The 17,729-nt window shown below is 39.9% G+C and overlaps 1 protein-coding gene across 1 annotated transcript in view; it reads right to left on the bottom strand.

Moving 5' to 3' along the window:
* SORCS3 (sortilin related VPS10 domain containing receptor 3) overlaps positions 1–17,729 on the bottom strand; it is a 609,733-nt gene that overhangs the window by 168,604 nt on the left and 423,400 nt on the right. The window contains exon 6 of the mRNA XM_002756582.7: positions 9,278–9,342. Coding sequence (XP_002756628.3) covers positions 9,278–9,342 — 65 coding nt within the window. The remainder of the gene's footprint in view (positions 1–9,277; positions 9,343–17,729) is intronic.

Below are 17,729 nucleotides of genomic sequence, written 5' to 3'. Positions count from 1 at the left end.
AGATATTTAGAAACCATAGTGACATTAAATATCTCAGCAGTCATACCATCCCATTCAGGGCTCTTTCCACTCTACCTGCCAAATAAACTGGCCCTGAATAGGATGACTATATGAAGATGATGATGATGATGATGGTGAAGATGATGATGATGATGATGATGACAATAGTAGCATTTGACTGCTCACTCTGTGTTGTCTGGTGTTTCAGGAACTATATGCATTAACTAATTTAATTCTTGCAACAACCCAGGGAGTTACAATTATTATCATTTCCCTGTTATAGCAGAGGAAACTGAGACACAGGATGATTAAGTAATTTGCCTAAGTTCCACAGCTCTAGGAAGTGACAGAGCTAGAATTTGATCCCAGGTGATTTTTACACCAATACTTGTGATCCTAACCTTTATGTATTTAAACATGGAAAGAAATTTGGGCTAGGTATTTAACGAGAATCTACATGCTGGGTCAGTCCCTGTCACTGGCTGTCTATGTGACCTTGGGCAAGTTATTATACATTTTTATGCCTTCTGGAATATAATACAATGTGGAAAACTCTTATATGTTCTGACTTTTTGATTCTGGAATCCTTCTATCAAAACTCACTCATAAAGTGAGTTTTAGTGTGCCTGCTATAGCTGAACAGAAGACAAGAAGTCCGCAGTCCCATTGCCTTAGCTCCCACTTTGTCCTCACTTTGGCCTCTGAAGTCTTAAGGAGCTGCTAGACTCTAAGTTCACATAATTCCAAAGTTATTGAACCAAGCAATAATCCAATATTTTTAAAGAGCCAATAATATATGTATCTAGAGCCTAGAGTTTAGTCTTCAAAGCTAATAGTTTCACTTGTGTGCCAAGCTCATTTGATTACTTATGTATGCCTGGACTATTCTGTTAAGAAGTATTAGGCTTTATCTTGTCTTGGAAGACAGTGCAGTGATTGCTTAATGAGGGTTGATATTGAGAAAAAGAGAAAGGATGGTGGCTTTGTTCTATGGCTTTTGATTCTGGACATTTCTAGAATGTCTAGATGCTTTGAATGCTTTGCCCACATTCAGGTTCACTTATCACAGTGCCCCATGGGACACCGTACTTGGGAATTTCATGCGGGGGAGCTCACCACTTCACAAACAGCTTAGGTCATCTTTGGGTACTCTCTTTTGTTACTGCTTTGTTCATTGAACTGAAATCTCCCTTGTTGTCAATTTTACTCTATAATAATATCTTCATTAGTAAACTGATGAAAAAATAAATTATAAAAATACCTCTCACATTCGTTAGTATTTTTAAATAAGTAAAACGCTAGATCAAGGATCAGAGGAAGGCTAAGAAATTTGTCCAAGGTCTAAATTACAGACTTAGTTCTCCAACTTTTTTTTTTTTCCAAATCTCATGTTGAATTGTAACTTCTCCGACTTTTATGACACCAAGTTAATGCTCTCTCTACTGACACTCAGTTGCCTCTTAAATGGAGGTTGTGTGTGTCCTTCTGTTGGTCTGTGACTGAAGAACTGTGTGTGTCAGAGAGAAGGCACGTGCAGGGACATTCAGAGAAAGATGAATTCCAGAAGCAAACGGGAGGAAAAGCCATTTGTGTCCTGAATCTTATGGCAGAAATAGGATTATTCACACAATTGTTTACCAAACTGGTTGGCTTTGCCCTCTTTAAGCCTTGCCAGGGCAAAAAATAATTCAGTGCTTTCAGCTTAATCCAGGAAGTCTGACTCCTATAGAGGGAGACTAGGACCAGGCCACAGGAGAGATTCCAATATGCAAACAAACAAACAAAAGAGACCAGCTTATGTTGGGGTAGATCTAGAGTGTGGGAGTCAGGTTCAAAGTCAGAACTGTCAATGCCACACCACACAACTGAAAAGGCTGTGCATTGTGCTGCTTCTCTGGGGCTCCTTCAGTCTACCTAGAACAGCACCATCCGACAGATATACAAAACGAGCCACAAATGACCTTTTAAGTTTTTCAGTAATCATATTTTATAAGTAAATAGAAAACTGAAGCTCATTTCTATGTTTTATTTAGCCCAAAATATTATCATTTCATCATGTCATCAATATAAAAGTTATTAAGGAGCAATTTTTCATTCAGAGTAAAATAAACCTTTGAAAGCTGGTATGTATTTTATACTTAAAGCACACCTTGATTTGGACAGCACCTTTCAAGGACTCAATAACCACTAGTGACTAAATGACTACCGTATTGGACAGCACAGTTCTACCATAACTTTCCCACACCCCATTTCTGCCATCTCTCTGGACAGTAGAAATCCATCCCACAAGATGAAGCTTAGCTAAGGCCTCTTCTGTGCAGCCTTTGGTCACTCCTCAGCAGTTGCACAATCCTTCCCTTGAGTCCCCACAGCACTTTGTCCATCATATTTACAGCAGAGTCTTTGTGGCCTTTAACATTATGTGTTGCAACAATGATCTGTGTACCTATCTGCCTCTCCCATCAGCCTGTGAGCTGTGACTCAGTGCTGATGGTGTCCTCGTTATCTGAATCTACCCCGCAGCTCAGTGCAGTGCAATGTTAATCAAAGTATGGTCCCCAGACCAGAAGCAGCAGCTGAGAGCTTGTCAGAAATGGGGAGTGTGTATTTTAACAAGCTCTCCAGATGGTGCATGTGCATGTTAAAGTTCAGCCAGCTCCCATTTAGTGAATTGGCTTGATTCTACACATCCTAGAATCAGCAGGACAACTTTATCCCAGGAGATACTTCATTCATTGATTTGTGGTGGGGCCCAGGTATGGGTGTGTGTGTGTGTGCATGTTTGCATGCGTGCATGTGTGCATGTGTGTGTGTGTGTGTATTTGAGGTGATTATAATGCTTGTTTTGAGGACATTTGCCTTCTATACCTGAAGAGTGTTCCATTAGAGTGGAGTGAATTATGAACCAATGAAGAAATATAAGAAAATCACAAATTTCTATATTAATATTTGCACAGATGCCAGTATACCCATCTTACTCGGGGAACTACATAGAACAATATTTAATTGGTGTTTCATGAGCAGATCTTGTTTCTGTTCCCTGAATGAATAAATAAATCATTAATTCTGCTTCATTTTATAATTAGGAAAAAGGAACCTAGAAAGGTTTATGTGTTTCCCTGGCTCACAGAGCCTCTTGGTGGAAAAACTGGAACTAGAATTTAGGTTTCTACTCTCCACATCTGCCTGCTTGTGAATAGCTAAAAACCATATCCCTTTATTACTCAAAAAGATAAATACAAATGGCAAATGTGGCTCCCGTGGAGATCGAGCAGGAAGAGTGGTACTGCACAGCTGCTGGTGCCCACTCTTCAGCCCAAGGCAGTATAACCCTCTACTGGGGCTTAGAGAGTCATTCATTTCAACTTCCCAGGCCCACCTACCTGCCTAGGCAGAAAGTGCAGGCAGGCTTGATGAATCCAGTGTCATGAAGCAAGAAAAACCTAGACACAGAGCTGAGGGTACTGGATAAGTCTGTGAGCTCACAGCACAGTCCTTGAGAAGCAGGGTACAGGATGTTACCTGGTCTCATCACTGATGCCAATCTCAGGTCTGCTCCACCACCACAGTCACAGTCTGCTCTTCCATCACTTGTCTGGGACCACCAGACAGGTCAGCTGACTTCCCCATTGCTCAGAATCATTCCTGAGTTATGAGCCAAGTTAGTCTGGATCGGGGACCAGGGAAACAGAGCAAAAGCTGCCTTGTGCTCTGGAGATGGAGGCTGGGATCTGAATGGGCTGAAATGAGTCCTAGCTTTTCATCTATCAGTTCCTGTATCTTAAATGTGAAACCAGCAGACAAAAGAGGCAGGTAGAAAGGAAGCTGAAGTGACCAGAGACTGACTGGTACCATCTATATCTAAGACTACAGCTGGGGGAGACAGCATTGCTTCATGAAGGTTTACCATCATAAACAGGTAAGGATAGCCATAGACGGCTTGGTGTACAGCATGACCCGTGGCTCAGGAAGCTACCTACCTGTTACCACATAGGTCCTCTTCAACCCATCTTCACTAACCTAACTCTATTCATTCTTTTCCAGATCATAATCTACAGCCTTGCACATACCACTTCTCGTGATCCTGGGAACTTGCAAGGTTCTTCTCTATCCAGAATGGTCAGATAATTTCCTACTAATCCCTAGTACCAAATAAAACATTTTCTTTTTCTGAGATGGTTCCCCTAACTTGCTTTGGTTATTAGTCACAGTCTCATTTATGATTCAACACAATATATTCCCAACTCCATTAAAGTCCTTGTCAAATTGTGCTAGCATCATTCTAATACTTGTCCATCATTCGAATTGTCCACCATTCAAATACAAGTCTAGAAGCTTCTTGATGGTAAGGATAATCTCACATTCACCTGTACATCCCCTCAGTGCCCAGTATATATAGATTTTAAATAAATGTTGATTGGATAAAAGTAGAAGTAAGGTAATGAATAAATGAATCAATGAGAAAAGCGGGAATTGCTATGGAAGTCAGGAACTGTGCTTCCTATCTTTTATCAGCCATAAATTTTAATTGTAGTATTTTTTTTTTTGAGATGGAGTTTCGTTCTTGTTACCCAGGCTGGAGTGCAATGGCACAATCTCGGCTCATCGCAACCTCCGCCTCCTGGATTCAGGCAATTCTCCTGCCTCAGCCTCCTGAGTAGCTGGGATTACAGGCACGTGCCACCATGCCTAGCTAATTTTTTGTATTTTTAGTAGAGACGGGGTTTCACCATGTTGACCAGGATGGTCTCGATCTCTTGACCTTGTGATCCACCCGCCTCGGCCTCCCAAAGTGCTGGAATTACAGGCTTGAGCCACTGCACCCGGCCTATTGTAGTATTTTTAATAAAAACTTATATTTTCCAATGTATACACAGTGAGTTTTTGGCATATAGTTCTGTAATTTTGAACAAATATATAGATTTATATAACCACAACCACAATCAGGTTACAGAACAATGACATCATCCTCAAAAACTATTTCATGCAGCTTTTTATGTCAAATACTCTCCCCCTTGTGGAAACCACCAGTAAATTATCTTTCTATGTAGTTTGTCTTTCCCATAATATCACATAAGTGGAATAATACAGCATGTAACCTCTTGAGACTAGCTTATTTTACCCACCTTTAAAATTCATATGTTGTTGCAGATGTAATACCAAGCAGTGTCCTGTTTTGTAGATATGCCACAGCCTGTTAATACCTTCGCCCATTCCAAGATAGTTTCCAGTTTTCCGTGATTATTAGTAAATCTCTATTTGGGTACAGATTTTAATGTTAACAGAAATTTTTCATTTTTCTAGGCTAAATATATAGCAGAAGTGGGATTGCTGGGTTATAAGATGTGTATAACTTTATAACAAACTACCAAAATATTTTTTTCAGAATGGCTGTACCATTTTTCCATTCCCACAAGCAATGTGTGAGAGTTCTATTGCTTCACTTCTGTGCCAGTGATACTGTCATTTTTGTTTATTTTGGTGATTCTAATAGGTATATAGTGATATATCATTATGGTTTTAATTTGCATTTCCCTAATATCTAATAATGTTGAGCACTGTTTCATGTGTTTATTTGTTATCCTTATATTTTTCTTTGCTAAATGATCTGTTCAAACTTTTCTTGATGAGCTCTTTTTTATTGCTATGTTTAAAGCATTCTTTATATGTTCTGACTACAAGTCCTCTGTTGGATATATGATTTGCAGGTATTTTCTCCCCAGTGTTTTAACAGCATGTTTTGAATAGCAAAAGGTGTAAATTTTGATGAAGCTCAATTTGTCAATGATTTATTTTATCAATTGTGTTCTTAGTGTCATTTTTAAAAACTCTGTCCAACCTAAGGTCATAAAAAGTTTCTATGTTTTCTTCTAAAAGTCTTATAATTCTATGTTTTACATATAGATCTGTGATCTATTTGGAATTAAATTTTGTACATGTTGTAAATCATAGCTTGAAGTTAAATTTCCCCCAGATGACTGCCCAATTGATCCAACACCACTGATCGAAAACAATATCCTTTCTCCAATGAATTTATTATATCCTGCAACCTTGCCCAACTCATGTATTAGTTCTAGGAGCTTTTCTTATGAATGCCTTGCCATTTTCTACATAGACAATCATGTGAATGAGAATAGCAAGTTTTATTTTCTTGTTTGCAATCTATATGAATTGTATTTCAGTTTTCTTGCTTTATTGCACTGCCTAGGACTTTCAGCATAATGTTGAATGCAAGTGTTAAGAGTAAATATTCCTGCCATTTTACTGCTCTTCAGGGAGAGAGCACTCAGTATCTCCTCATTAAGATGATGTTAATTGTAGGTCTTTCATACATGTCCTTTATCAGAAGTTTCCTTCCCACTAGTCTATTGAGAGGTTTTTGTTCTGGCTTTTTTTTAAAAAAAAATCACTAGTTAGCTATGTGAATCTGGGCAAATTTGAGTTAAACTACCATGTCAGGAAAAAAAGTAAATAAAATATTTTTGTACTTTTGATGATGCTCAAATGATGGTAGAGATTGTGTGTCGGGGGGGGTGTGAATGCACGAGTGTGAGGCAGCACTCACTGTGTGCCACAAAGGAAAGGCATTATGCACTTTGTTAGGATATATAAAGAAAACATGCCCAGATTAAGGCAGTTTTGCCATGTGCACTTTCTAAATAAAGCTGAGTTAGGGGCAATTTACTAGATTAAAAGACTATTCTTTAAACTATTAAAAATTGATTTTAAAAACCCTGGAATTCCAATGGAGGATTTATAATGAAAAAATAAAATAAAAAACCTAGAAGATGGAACATAACTAATATATTCTATACTTTAACCTAAGTACAGCACGTGACACTTATCCCTGTTATATTTCTGCCTGCCTTTATTCAATTATTGAATTCTGGCAATAGGCCAGAAACTGTTCTATGTGTTTTGCATTTGTAATCTCATAAAATTTCACAGAAGTCCTACACCATAGGCCTCATCCCAATTTGGAGCAGAATTCTTGAACTTTCAGAAAATAAATTTTAGCTTAATGTAAGAAACTATGCTTTTTTTTAAAGGAGCTGTCAAGCAGCAGAAAATGATGTGTCTTAAGCCTGATTCACGGAGCCTGAGAATGCACGGTCAGAGGTTTGGGACGGAGGATTCCTACACTGGGTCAGAACTCAGAGTAGCCTCCAACTCTGAAATACCATGTCCATGACAGATCATAAATATGGCCTAAACAGGTTGACTTAGGAGGCAAAGTCCATGCAAGAGCTGTCCTGAAAACTGGCCTGTGGGTCATTTTATGAGACTGGCTATTTGCTGTCCTCCTCCTCCTATCCTTTTATGCTCCCTGAAACCACTATACCTCATTCTTCTCCCAGTTTCTTTCTCAGTCATAAGAATTGAGTAATATAATTTTGAATCCAGGCTCTACCATCCTTATGATAAGTGATTTAACTGTGTGACAGTCTCTTCTTAAATTCCCAATAGCTCTTCAGTTAAAAAAATAAATTTAAAAGACTCTGGGTCATCCCTGGCTGTCTCACAAATTTACACCTATCAAGGATCAAATGAGATTAAAAGGAAGAAAGGATGGAAGGAAGGAGGGACAGAAAAAGGGACGGAGGAAGGAAAGAAGGAAGGAAGGAAGGGAGGAAGGGAAAGAAGGGAGAAAGGTAGGAAAAGAGGAAAGGAAGGGAGGGAAGGAGGGAGGAAGGAAGGGGAAGGAAGAAGGGAGGAAGGGATAGAGAGAGAGAGGGAGGGAGACTCAACAAAGTAGCAGAAATAAGGTAACAAATTCTGAAAAAAACAAAAAACAAATTTTGCTTTCTAACTCTATGCTTTTGTTTTTGTTTTTTTATTGCAACTGAGTCTCACTCTGTCACCCAGGCTGTGGTACAGTGGCGTGATCTTGGCTCACTGCAACCTCCACCTCCTGGGTTCAAGCAATTCTCTGCTTCAGCCTCCTGCATAGCTGGAATTACAAGCACCCACCACTACACCTAGCTAACTTTTGTATTTTTAGTAGAGATGTAGTTTCACCATCTTGGCCAGGCTGATCTTCAACTCCTGACCTCATGATCTACCTGCCTCAGTCTCCCAAAGTGCTAGGATTACAGGCGGGAACCACCATGCCCAGCCCCTTCTCTTTTAAAAATAAAAACAAATAAAATAAAATATATTCCCCCACATGCATGTTTCTGGCATGCATCTGTAGTTGTCTCCAACAGTAGATTTCTCATGCAGAAAGCACATGCAATTTTCCTTAACAAACTCTGAATGATACCACAATGCCAACAGCCAGGTCAAAACAGAAACACCTTACCTTTATACATTTTTTAGTTTCTCTAATATTCATCTCTGTTTGATCAACCCGTAACCCTGGGTGGTGCTCCGGGCAAGGATGAATATTCTCAGGTCACAGAGGAAGTTACAGCCCAGAGAGGTTAAGGGGTTTTTCCTGGTCTCAAGGCCAGAGGGTAACAGAGCCAGGACCCCAACTCATAGGCAGGTGCTTGTTCTGCTGCACTCTGCATCATCACTGTGAGACTATTTGGTTCTGTTCTCAATCTAAGATATGATAATTATATTTTTATATATGTTTGTTTAAGCTCTTATTTTTCCTGGATAGAGAAGAACCCTATAAGTATAAACAACACTGAGAAGAATAAAATGCTTAAATTGGTACAAAATGATGCTTTTTCAGTCCAATTTTGTGTAAGAAGGACACAGCTACACAAGGTATATAGCCGTTCATGTGTTTACAATCTTGCAATTCCACTGCTAGAGGAGTCCCTTGTTTGCAGGGACAATATAGAACTTGCTCTCCCCTCTCTCTCTAGGGCTTAGAACCATGTCTGACACATAGCAGGCCATCTCTAAATAGCTTGAATGGATGAATAAACCCCATTACCTTTTTGGTAAGGTTGCCTATAGAAAGGGTTGATACTTTGAAGCAGGCAGCCCCTGCAATTCACCATATGAATGTGAAATACCAGGATGAGTTATGGACATTCCTCTTCAAATTACTCTGAAGATGCCAAAGAAATTACAAACGGGAGCCTCAAAATTCATCACATTAACTCGTATCCCCAGAAAATTCATTCCTGAGAGTCTGTTTCAACGAAAAGTCTCCCTTAGGACAGGACTCCTCACCCCCACTCTGGGAAATAAGAATGGATATGGCTGTAATGGAGCTCAGAGCTTTTCATCCTCCCAAGTCATTAAAATGCAAATTGGGGGAGGAGAGAGACCTTCAGGCAGATCTCCCTGGGCCTAGACTGGCATTAGCAGAACTCACATCCGTCCGTGGTCCGCACCTCCATGTGTACCAGGTCCGCCTCCTTATCCAATCCAGCCACTGACCTGGGAAAGAAAGGGAGAGACAGAGTCTCAGTGACAACACGGACATCAGACAGCAAAGTGGGACACACTCAGGGCCGACTGCTACTCAGAAACCCACGTTCTCAAAGAGGACCATCCTGCAATATGGGAACCAGCAGAATGTGGCCCCCCACAGTGTGGCTGCTCCCAGGGACTGTCAAATGTAAGGGTCATAAGACATGAGTACTGAATGGTCAATAAGTCAACGATTCAAAAAAAAATGGAGAAGAATACAGAGTGCCTAGTCATGCTGGTCTACACCTTGCTCCTGGCCTTCTCTACCTTGCACTTTCCCAGAAGTTCTCTTCCCCAGTGTTTTCCATCTGTCTCCTCTGTCTTAACGGTCTTGACTCCTTCCACCACTTCCTCCTCCTCCGCTTTCTCACTTTACCTGCCCTGTTCTACTCCATGGGGAAGACAGTACTGCGTCAGTTTGGGCTGTTTGCTTCAAGGTGCTCCTTTCTTCCTAAGTCTGATCCTAGCTATCCTTCCTTATTCCTGCCTTGAAGATACAAAAAGTTTGGCAATAGACATTCAAAATCTGGTCTGACAAGGAAAAAATTATCCTGGTGACCAGGGTGGGAAACTGTAAAGGTCTCTGGCCCATAGCTAGACAATTAAAGCCCGAGAATCCCTACAAATAATTCTTGTGGGCCTCTGATCTTTCACACATAAAGACCAGTCGGCTGTCTCCTAAATTGGAGAGCCAGGCCAGAGTAAGGCCCAGAAAGTCCCCTGAAAGGAGCTGACACACACTTTAAAAACTCATTTACTAAAGATCGCACAGTCCACTCTCTCTGACATGCTCTTATTTAAAGTCTATTGACTCAGATTTTGTATGCCATTCTAAGACTGGTATTCTGGTTTTCCAGTCTTCAACAGGGAAGCAGCAGCAAGTTAGAAATGGAAAGTAGAATTGAAAATGGTGAGAACCAACAGCTGATACTTGGATAGCAAGAGAAATGGAAAACTTCCACACCACAAATCCCTATACTTTTCGATAGCCCTGGGGGCATTACTGTAACAAAGCACAGTTCAGTGCTGACATCTATGTTGAGGGGCTGAAGGCAGAGAAGAAAAGAAACAGGGTTGATGGCATCATGTTTAAGAAATTAGGGCTACAAATGGTATGTTTTAGAAAAACTAAAATGATTTTTGTTGGTTAAAAGAAAATTATTACTTCTTGTAAGTTCAAAATTTTTAAGTTGATTTATGTAAAATACTTCTTTCCCCAAAAAGGCTGAAAAAATTAGGCTTAACTTTATTGGATTATTTTTCCCAATGATCATTGACACTCTACTGTTTCCTTTTTCTTTACCTCATTTGATCCTAATAGCAAACTCCTAAGGTAAGGAGAGCAGGCATCAATAGTCATATTCAACTGAAGGAGAAATTAAGGCACAGAGAAATGGATGTCTGCCTAAGGCCACACAGGGACTAGGCCAAAGTTAGAGAAACTTCCTGACTTCCCAGCAGGAAGAGCTTCAAAGTCATCTCCCCGCCCCTCCTTCCTTAGCAAACTCTCATTCCTCTTTTCAAGCTCACTGGGCCTTGCCCCTCCAGCAGCCCTTCCTTCCCTAGTATCACCACAGAGCCCTTCCCCTGGTCCCAAAGCATCCTTATCCCAGTGGTTCTCAGGCTGCTAATGATAGCCCTGGGGGTAACTTTGAAATATACAGATGCCTGGGTTCTCTTTGCCAAACCAATGAAATAAAAACTTTTACAGATGGGACCAAGGCATCAGTACTTTTTAAAGCTCGCAGGCGATTTCCATGTATAGCCAAGTTTGAGGACCACTGCTTTGCATGGCACAGTCACATCATGTATGTAACTGCTAATTCATTTCTGTATCTTCTCTACTTGGATGTAAACTTGAAAGTAGGACCCTGTCTTATTTATTTTTGAACCATTGGGACCTATGTGTGTAGTACATATCAGGTAATACTTATATGTCTACTGAATTAATAAACAACCTGACTTACTGTGATAATGGCAACATCTCAATGTAAAACACTTAAGGCCAGACACACAGAGCACTGAGGGCACCACTAGGGACTACATGGACACTTTCTTTGGTCCAAAGTCGCCCTGTTTCCTTCTTTTATTTTTTTCAGAAGAGAAATGTCTCATTTTATTAACCTAATGTATCCCAAACATATTTAACCACTGTAATATTTTTCATTTACTTTAAGTTCTGGAATACATGTGCAGAATGTACAGGTTTGTTACACAAGAATACCTGACTTCAAACTATACTAAAAGGCTATAGTAACCAAAAAAGCATGCTACTGGTACCAAAACAGACATATAGACCAATGGAACAGAACAGAGACCTCAGAAATAATACCATACATCTACAAAAATCTGATCTTCGACAAATCTGACAAAAACAAGCAATCGGGAAATAATTCCCTATATAATAAATGGTGCTGGGACAACTGGCTAGCCATATGCAAAAAACAGAAACTGGACCCCTTTTCTTATACCTTATACAAAAATTAACTCAGGATGGATTAAAGACTTAAACATAAAGCCTAAAACCATAAAAACCATAGAAGAAACTCTAGGCAATCCCATTCAGGATATAGACATGGGCAAAGACTTCATGACTAAAACACCAAAAGCAATTGCAACAAGAGCCAAAATTGGCAAATAGGATCTAATTAAACTAAAGTGCTTCTGCATAGCAAAAGGAACTATCATCAGAGTGAACAGGCAACCTACAGAACAGAAGAAAAGTTTTGCAATCTATCCATCTGACAAAGGTCTAATATCCAGAATCTATAAGGAACTCACTGTTTCTTTATAGCATGCCGGTACTCTCAGGATTAGAAGCCTCTCAGTTATTTTTCCATTCTCTCCCCATGGTCACTGGCAGAGTGGCATTCAGAGAACTGGCACCATATTGACAAAGCCTGACTGTGGCCAATAAATACTATGCTCTACTAACAAAGAAAGAAAAGTTCCTGCCTCTTGGGAGCTCAAACAAGGCAACCAAACCAATAAAACATGTGCAGAAACCCTTCCCTCATCAGAAAGGCTCACTTCCTTCCATCTAGTTAAAATCTCACACATCTTTCAAGGTTGAAAGCAAGAATTAAATCCTCCTGGAAGCCTTCCCTGGTCACTCCAGCTCATACTGATCTCTCTCCTTTACACTTCTAGAGAACACAGAATGTAGATCACAAATCCTCCAGCACTAGCATTGTTATTAAGCTGTTCTCTTGAGTTGGTCTTGGCTCACTAGAGTGGACACCTGTGGTTTGGGTCTGCTCAGTACCCCTTCCCGTCATCCTTTATGGAGCTGTCTACCTGACTCCAGCCATGTGCTTTTGTCCAGGCTGGTCAATCACAGCAGCCTCTGAAGCCCTGGGATGTCTCATGATCGAGTAGGGTCATGAGACATTCTGGCTATGGTGATTAGGTGATCACAATTAAGACGACATCCTCAAGAGTTCTCTTACTGAAGCTGTTAGGAATGAATTGTCATTCAAATCTGGTCACCAGGAGAAATATTTCTTGCCAGACAGGAATATCAGGTCTATAAAAATGATATGCATAGAGAGAGAGAAAGAAAATTAACAATGTGACAGAGAAATAGAGAGAGGTAATATGAAGGCAATGGCCAAAAGAGAGATACAGAAACACACAGAGATAAAGAAACAGAGAGAGACAGAGACAGTTCATGTACATGTACGCAGCTTCACATACACTCACCACCTTCCTCCCGCATCACACACATAATCTAGAGAATCCAGAGAGTCAGAGGTTCACACAAACAGGGAAATGCACTGAGAGACAGATCACTAGACACACAACTAAATGTCCTTAAATCTGAATCCATTCATTTCTTAGTTCCATCCCAGTTTTGCAGTTTCCTGATATATATAAGCCCCTAGGGTGCCTTTATTTGTGAAGATGTGTGTATATTTACTTGCTAAAGCTATTAATTACAAATAGGATAATTTTTATAAATACATGCAACTCACCAGACAGTAAACTTCCTAAGGCCAGAGTTCCTAATTATCTTTTTTCAATATTTCTCCTGAGCTCCAACGCTGCTCAGGATTAGGCTCCCCTTTGGATGAAATGATACGGGTAAGAGATTTGTACTTCAAAATTGCTCTGTCTCTGGATTCATAGGCAAGGAGATTAAGCTGCTCAGCTGGCCAGAGGTATAGCAAAATAACTTGGGTGCTGAGGGTAAGGAGAACATTCTTCACCACAATCTGAGCTGTGGCCTGTGACCCTCCTCCAGCCCACAGAAAGAAGCCGCTGCCCACCTCTGCCATGCTAATGGCAATAACCTAAAGCTTCTCAACACTGGTACTGTTGACATTTTGGGCTGGGTTAATTCTTTGTTGTGGAAGGTGTCCACATATATTGCAGAATATTTAAAAGCATCCCTGGCCTCTACCAGATGCAGTAATACTCCCACAGTTGTGGCAACCAAAAATGTCTCTAGGCTCTGCTAAATATCACCAGGTGGGGATTGGCGCAGAATCACTCCCAGTTAAGGAATCAGTGCCTTAACTGGACACCCTTGATTCCTGCTTGTACTCTGAGCCTCCCCTGGTAACAAGGCAACAATCAGGAATTGCACTTCCTCACTTAGTGTAAACTGCTGAGAAGCCCATGAACTTATTGTTATTTTGAGCCATATCAACTCACCAGGAACTATCTGACATTCATCAGTTTTAAGCAATCAGGTCCCTAATCTTAAAGTCCCAACTCTCCACTTCTAGAAACTCAATGCAAGGAAAGTACACACGAATACACCAAGCAAAGAAATACATGATGCAAACCTTCAGAGTTTTCTTCTTTACGGAAAAGTGGAAGTCATAAGGGATAAACTTGTAGAAATGTTTGAGAAAGTGTATATAATAATGATGATAAATGCTAATGGGTATTGAAACCATTCCTGTGTCAGGTGTTGTGTTTGGTGTTTATAAGCCTTATCTTAATTAATCCTCAAAATAAACTTTTAAGAAAGGTATCACTTATCTAATTCTCGTCTTCAGTAAAGTAAGAACATCACATGACAGTAACAATTCATTGATATTGAGAGTACACTATGTGTTAGCCATATTTAAAATGTAAATGACTTCAGCTGATCCTTGCATCACCTCTGTGAGTTAGGAATGTTTTTTCCTCTACTTAAATAGGCACAATTAGTTATTGAGAACTTAAACAACTTGCCCAGAGACATGGAGCCATGAAGCAACAAAACTTGGACCTAAACCAGGCAGGTGGCTTTAACCCCTACCATAAGCTTAACTTCTCCTGTAAGCTGCCTCTCCTACCTGGAAAGAAGAATGGAATTCGTGCCCATTCATCTCTCCTTAAGTAAGGATTAGAACCATCATGCCTCATTGCTTCCCTTTTCCCAACATGCAAGTCCCTTTAAAGCAGCATTTAGGAAATACAAATGCATTCTGTATACATTTTCAATATTGCTGAAAATGTTGGTTCTAGACTACATGAACTGGGAGTCACTCATATTGAATGTAATTGGTAAGAAGGAAAGGTTGAGAATAGAAAAAGGAGGTTGGGCCAATGGTAGAGGGGTAATGAGTGAAGATTTTTGCAAATAAACCTTAAGAAAGATTAAACATGGCTGAAGAAAAGAAAACCTGGGGCTTGGGCTTGACTCTTTTGAGGTTTGTGATGATAGAATGAGGTGAGGCATGTGTAAGAGGGGCTGTGACATTGCCACAGGTATTAGGGAGGGGAAGAAAGGCATGCCTACTCAGTTATGCCAAGCAGGTTAATTATTGCCCCTGGCACCTCTTCCCTCTCAAGTATCCAAGTTCCTTCACATTTCTAGGACCAAATTTAGGCCACAAGCAGTATTCAGTGCAGAACTAGCCACAGGCCACATAAAGCTCCCTGTGCTTAAGTTCTGCAAAAGAGCAAAGATGAATTTTTAAGCATCCTATTTAAACAGCATGAAAAAAAATTCCTAGAAAGTTTCTAGAAAGCATCAGATGGTAAAGGTAAATTGAAACATATATATTATTATTGCTAATGTAAACAAGTAATCAATTATTTGAGTATGTTGTATCCTACTTTTAATTAAATGGCTACAAAACAAAATTTTATGCGACAAAATGAAGATATCAAGATCAGGGATGAATCTATGAAACCCCTATGAACATTTGAAAATTACTCAATCATGAATTCTACCACAGGGATTTTCTTAAGACTAACATTCATGGCTAGGGAACAAATAATGTTTTCCAGTAGATTTTTCCGGTCTTTTTCAAGAAGGGAACCAGGATCAGGCCCTCTGTGTAAACTCTTCATCACATATGTGCAAATAATGATTTTTAGTTTCCACGTCTATAAAATGGAAGATCATAATACCTACTTCATAGAGTTAGAAGAATTGAAATGAGCTAAGTAGTAATCCCTCAGAACAGTATCTGATACATAGAATGCACTCTTCACATTTTAGCTATGACAGTATTATTTTCTATTTGAAGAACAGGATAAACAAATATACTTTCCTGCCTGTCTTCTTCCCCCAGTTCCTCCACTGATACTTCTACATTTGTTGACTAACTAGCAATGGTAGCGTTATTCAAGGCACCAGATATGAAATGTCCCTGCTACTTTAAGAAGTTCAGTTTGGGTACCTTCTCCCTCTCCAGATTGTATACCACAAATCCTCAGAACCAACTCCTGACAAGGCTCCTGTAACAATCTGGTCTCCTCCCTAGTGTAGAAATTTTTGCACTGGTTGCAGTTACCTTTATTCTTCTTATTAGACGCAATGCTTGACCTCACAGGCTTTTACTGGATAGTGTATCAATTGATTCTATTACAGAACTTGGCACATAGTAGATCATCAGTAAATATTTGTTGAATGAATGGTTATAACACTTTCATTCTGTCACATAAACTTCATAAGCATGTGTTTGCATCAAAGACAAACCCTCTTATGACCTAAAGAGATCTCACTTTCCTGCCTGTGTCCCAGGTCAGGTTTACCTTGTAGATTGTTCACCTTCCTGAGGGTATTGTCATTAACTGGACAACAATTAATGGGCTCAATAATAGCACAAGGATCATCTGAAAATCTCCATAATTGGGAGCCCTTCTGAGTTCTGACCAAAGACCAGATACAGGGAACAACAACAAAAACAAGAAAATAGGGAGTCAAAACTCCAGGGAAGAAATGGAATTAGCTCCTAGAACCACAAACTCACAGATGTTACTAAGAGAACTGCCAGAAAAGGTCAAATGGCTTAAAACTTATTTTTAGCAACTTAACCCTTTGTGCAAACAGTCTCCAAATCCTGCCATATAAAATAGGTCAGACAGGAACTTCTTGGGAACCACAACTGCTCACCCAGCCACAAAAGTCCTCAGGAGAGCTGGAGGAACCTTAGAAATATCACAATCCTGTTCAACCCTATTCATGCCATCGACCAGAAACCAAGCCTTTGCAAAGACACAGCTAGAGTTTGTGTCAGTGGCCCTAGAATCCAATATGGAACATTAGTATCTGCCTCTTCATAACACACTTAGCTCTTGGTCTTGGAAAAGAATATCAGGACGAAGACCCTGTGTGTTTTTCTCTCATTGTGAATATTGTTTCCAGGACAAAAACTTCCCCAGGAATTAAAAATAGTGACTATTGGGGTATACGTGAGGGAAATATTAGGGCAGAATACTGATAAGGTCAAAGTATGAATGCTTTTTTTTTTGAGATGGAGTTTCGCTTTTGTTACCCAGGCTGGAGTGCAATGGTGCGATCTCTGCTCACTGCAACCTCCGCCTCCTGGGTTCAGGCAATTCTCCTGCCTCAGCCTCCCGATTAGCTGGGATTACAGGCACGCACCACCGTGCCCAGCTAATTTTTTGTATTTTTAGTAGAGATGGGTTTCACCATGTTGATCAGGATGGTCTCAATTTCTGATCTCGTGATCCACCTGCCTCGGCCTCCCAAAGTGCTGGGATTACAGGCGTGAGCCATCGTGCCCGGCCCAGTATGAATGCTTTATACACTGATTAGCTAGACATTTAAATTTAAAAATAATTTTATTAATATTATTTTAAATGACACATCATAGTTATATACATTTATGGGGTACAATGTGAAGTTCTGATGCTGTATATGATGCAGAGTAATGAAATCAAGTTATATAACATATCCATCACCTCATTTATCTATCATTTTTTGTGGTAAAAAAATAAATTTGAAATATACTTTATAATTTTGAAATATACAATATATCATTTATTGAATAGCGAGTCCTTTTCCCATCGCTTGTTTTTGTCAGCTTTATTGAAGATCAGACAGTTGTAGGTGTGTAGCCTCATTTCCATGCTCTCTATTCTGTTTCACTGGTCCATATCTGTTT

This window comes from Callithrix jacchus, chromosome 12 (assembly GCF_049354715.1).
Source record: "Callithrix jacchus isolate 240 chromosome 12, calJac240_pri, whole genome shotgun sequence".
Taxonomy (NCBI): domain Eukaryota; kingdom Metazoa; phylum Chordata; class Mammalia; order Primates; family Cebidae; genus Callithrix; species Callithrix jacchus.
Note: the sequence above shows the minus strand (reverse complement) of the source record. Positions and strands in the feature narration are given on the sequence as shown.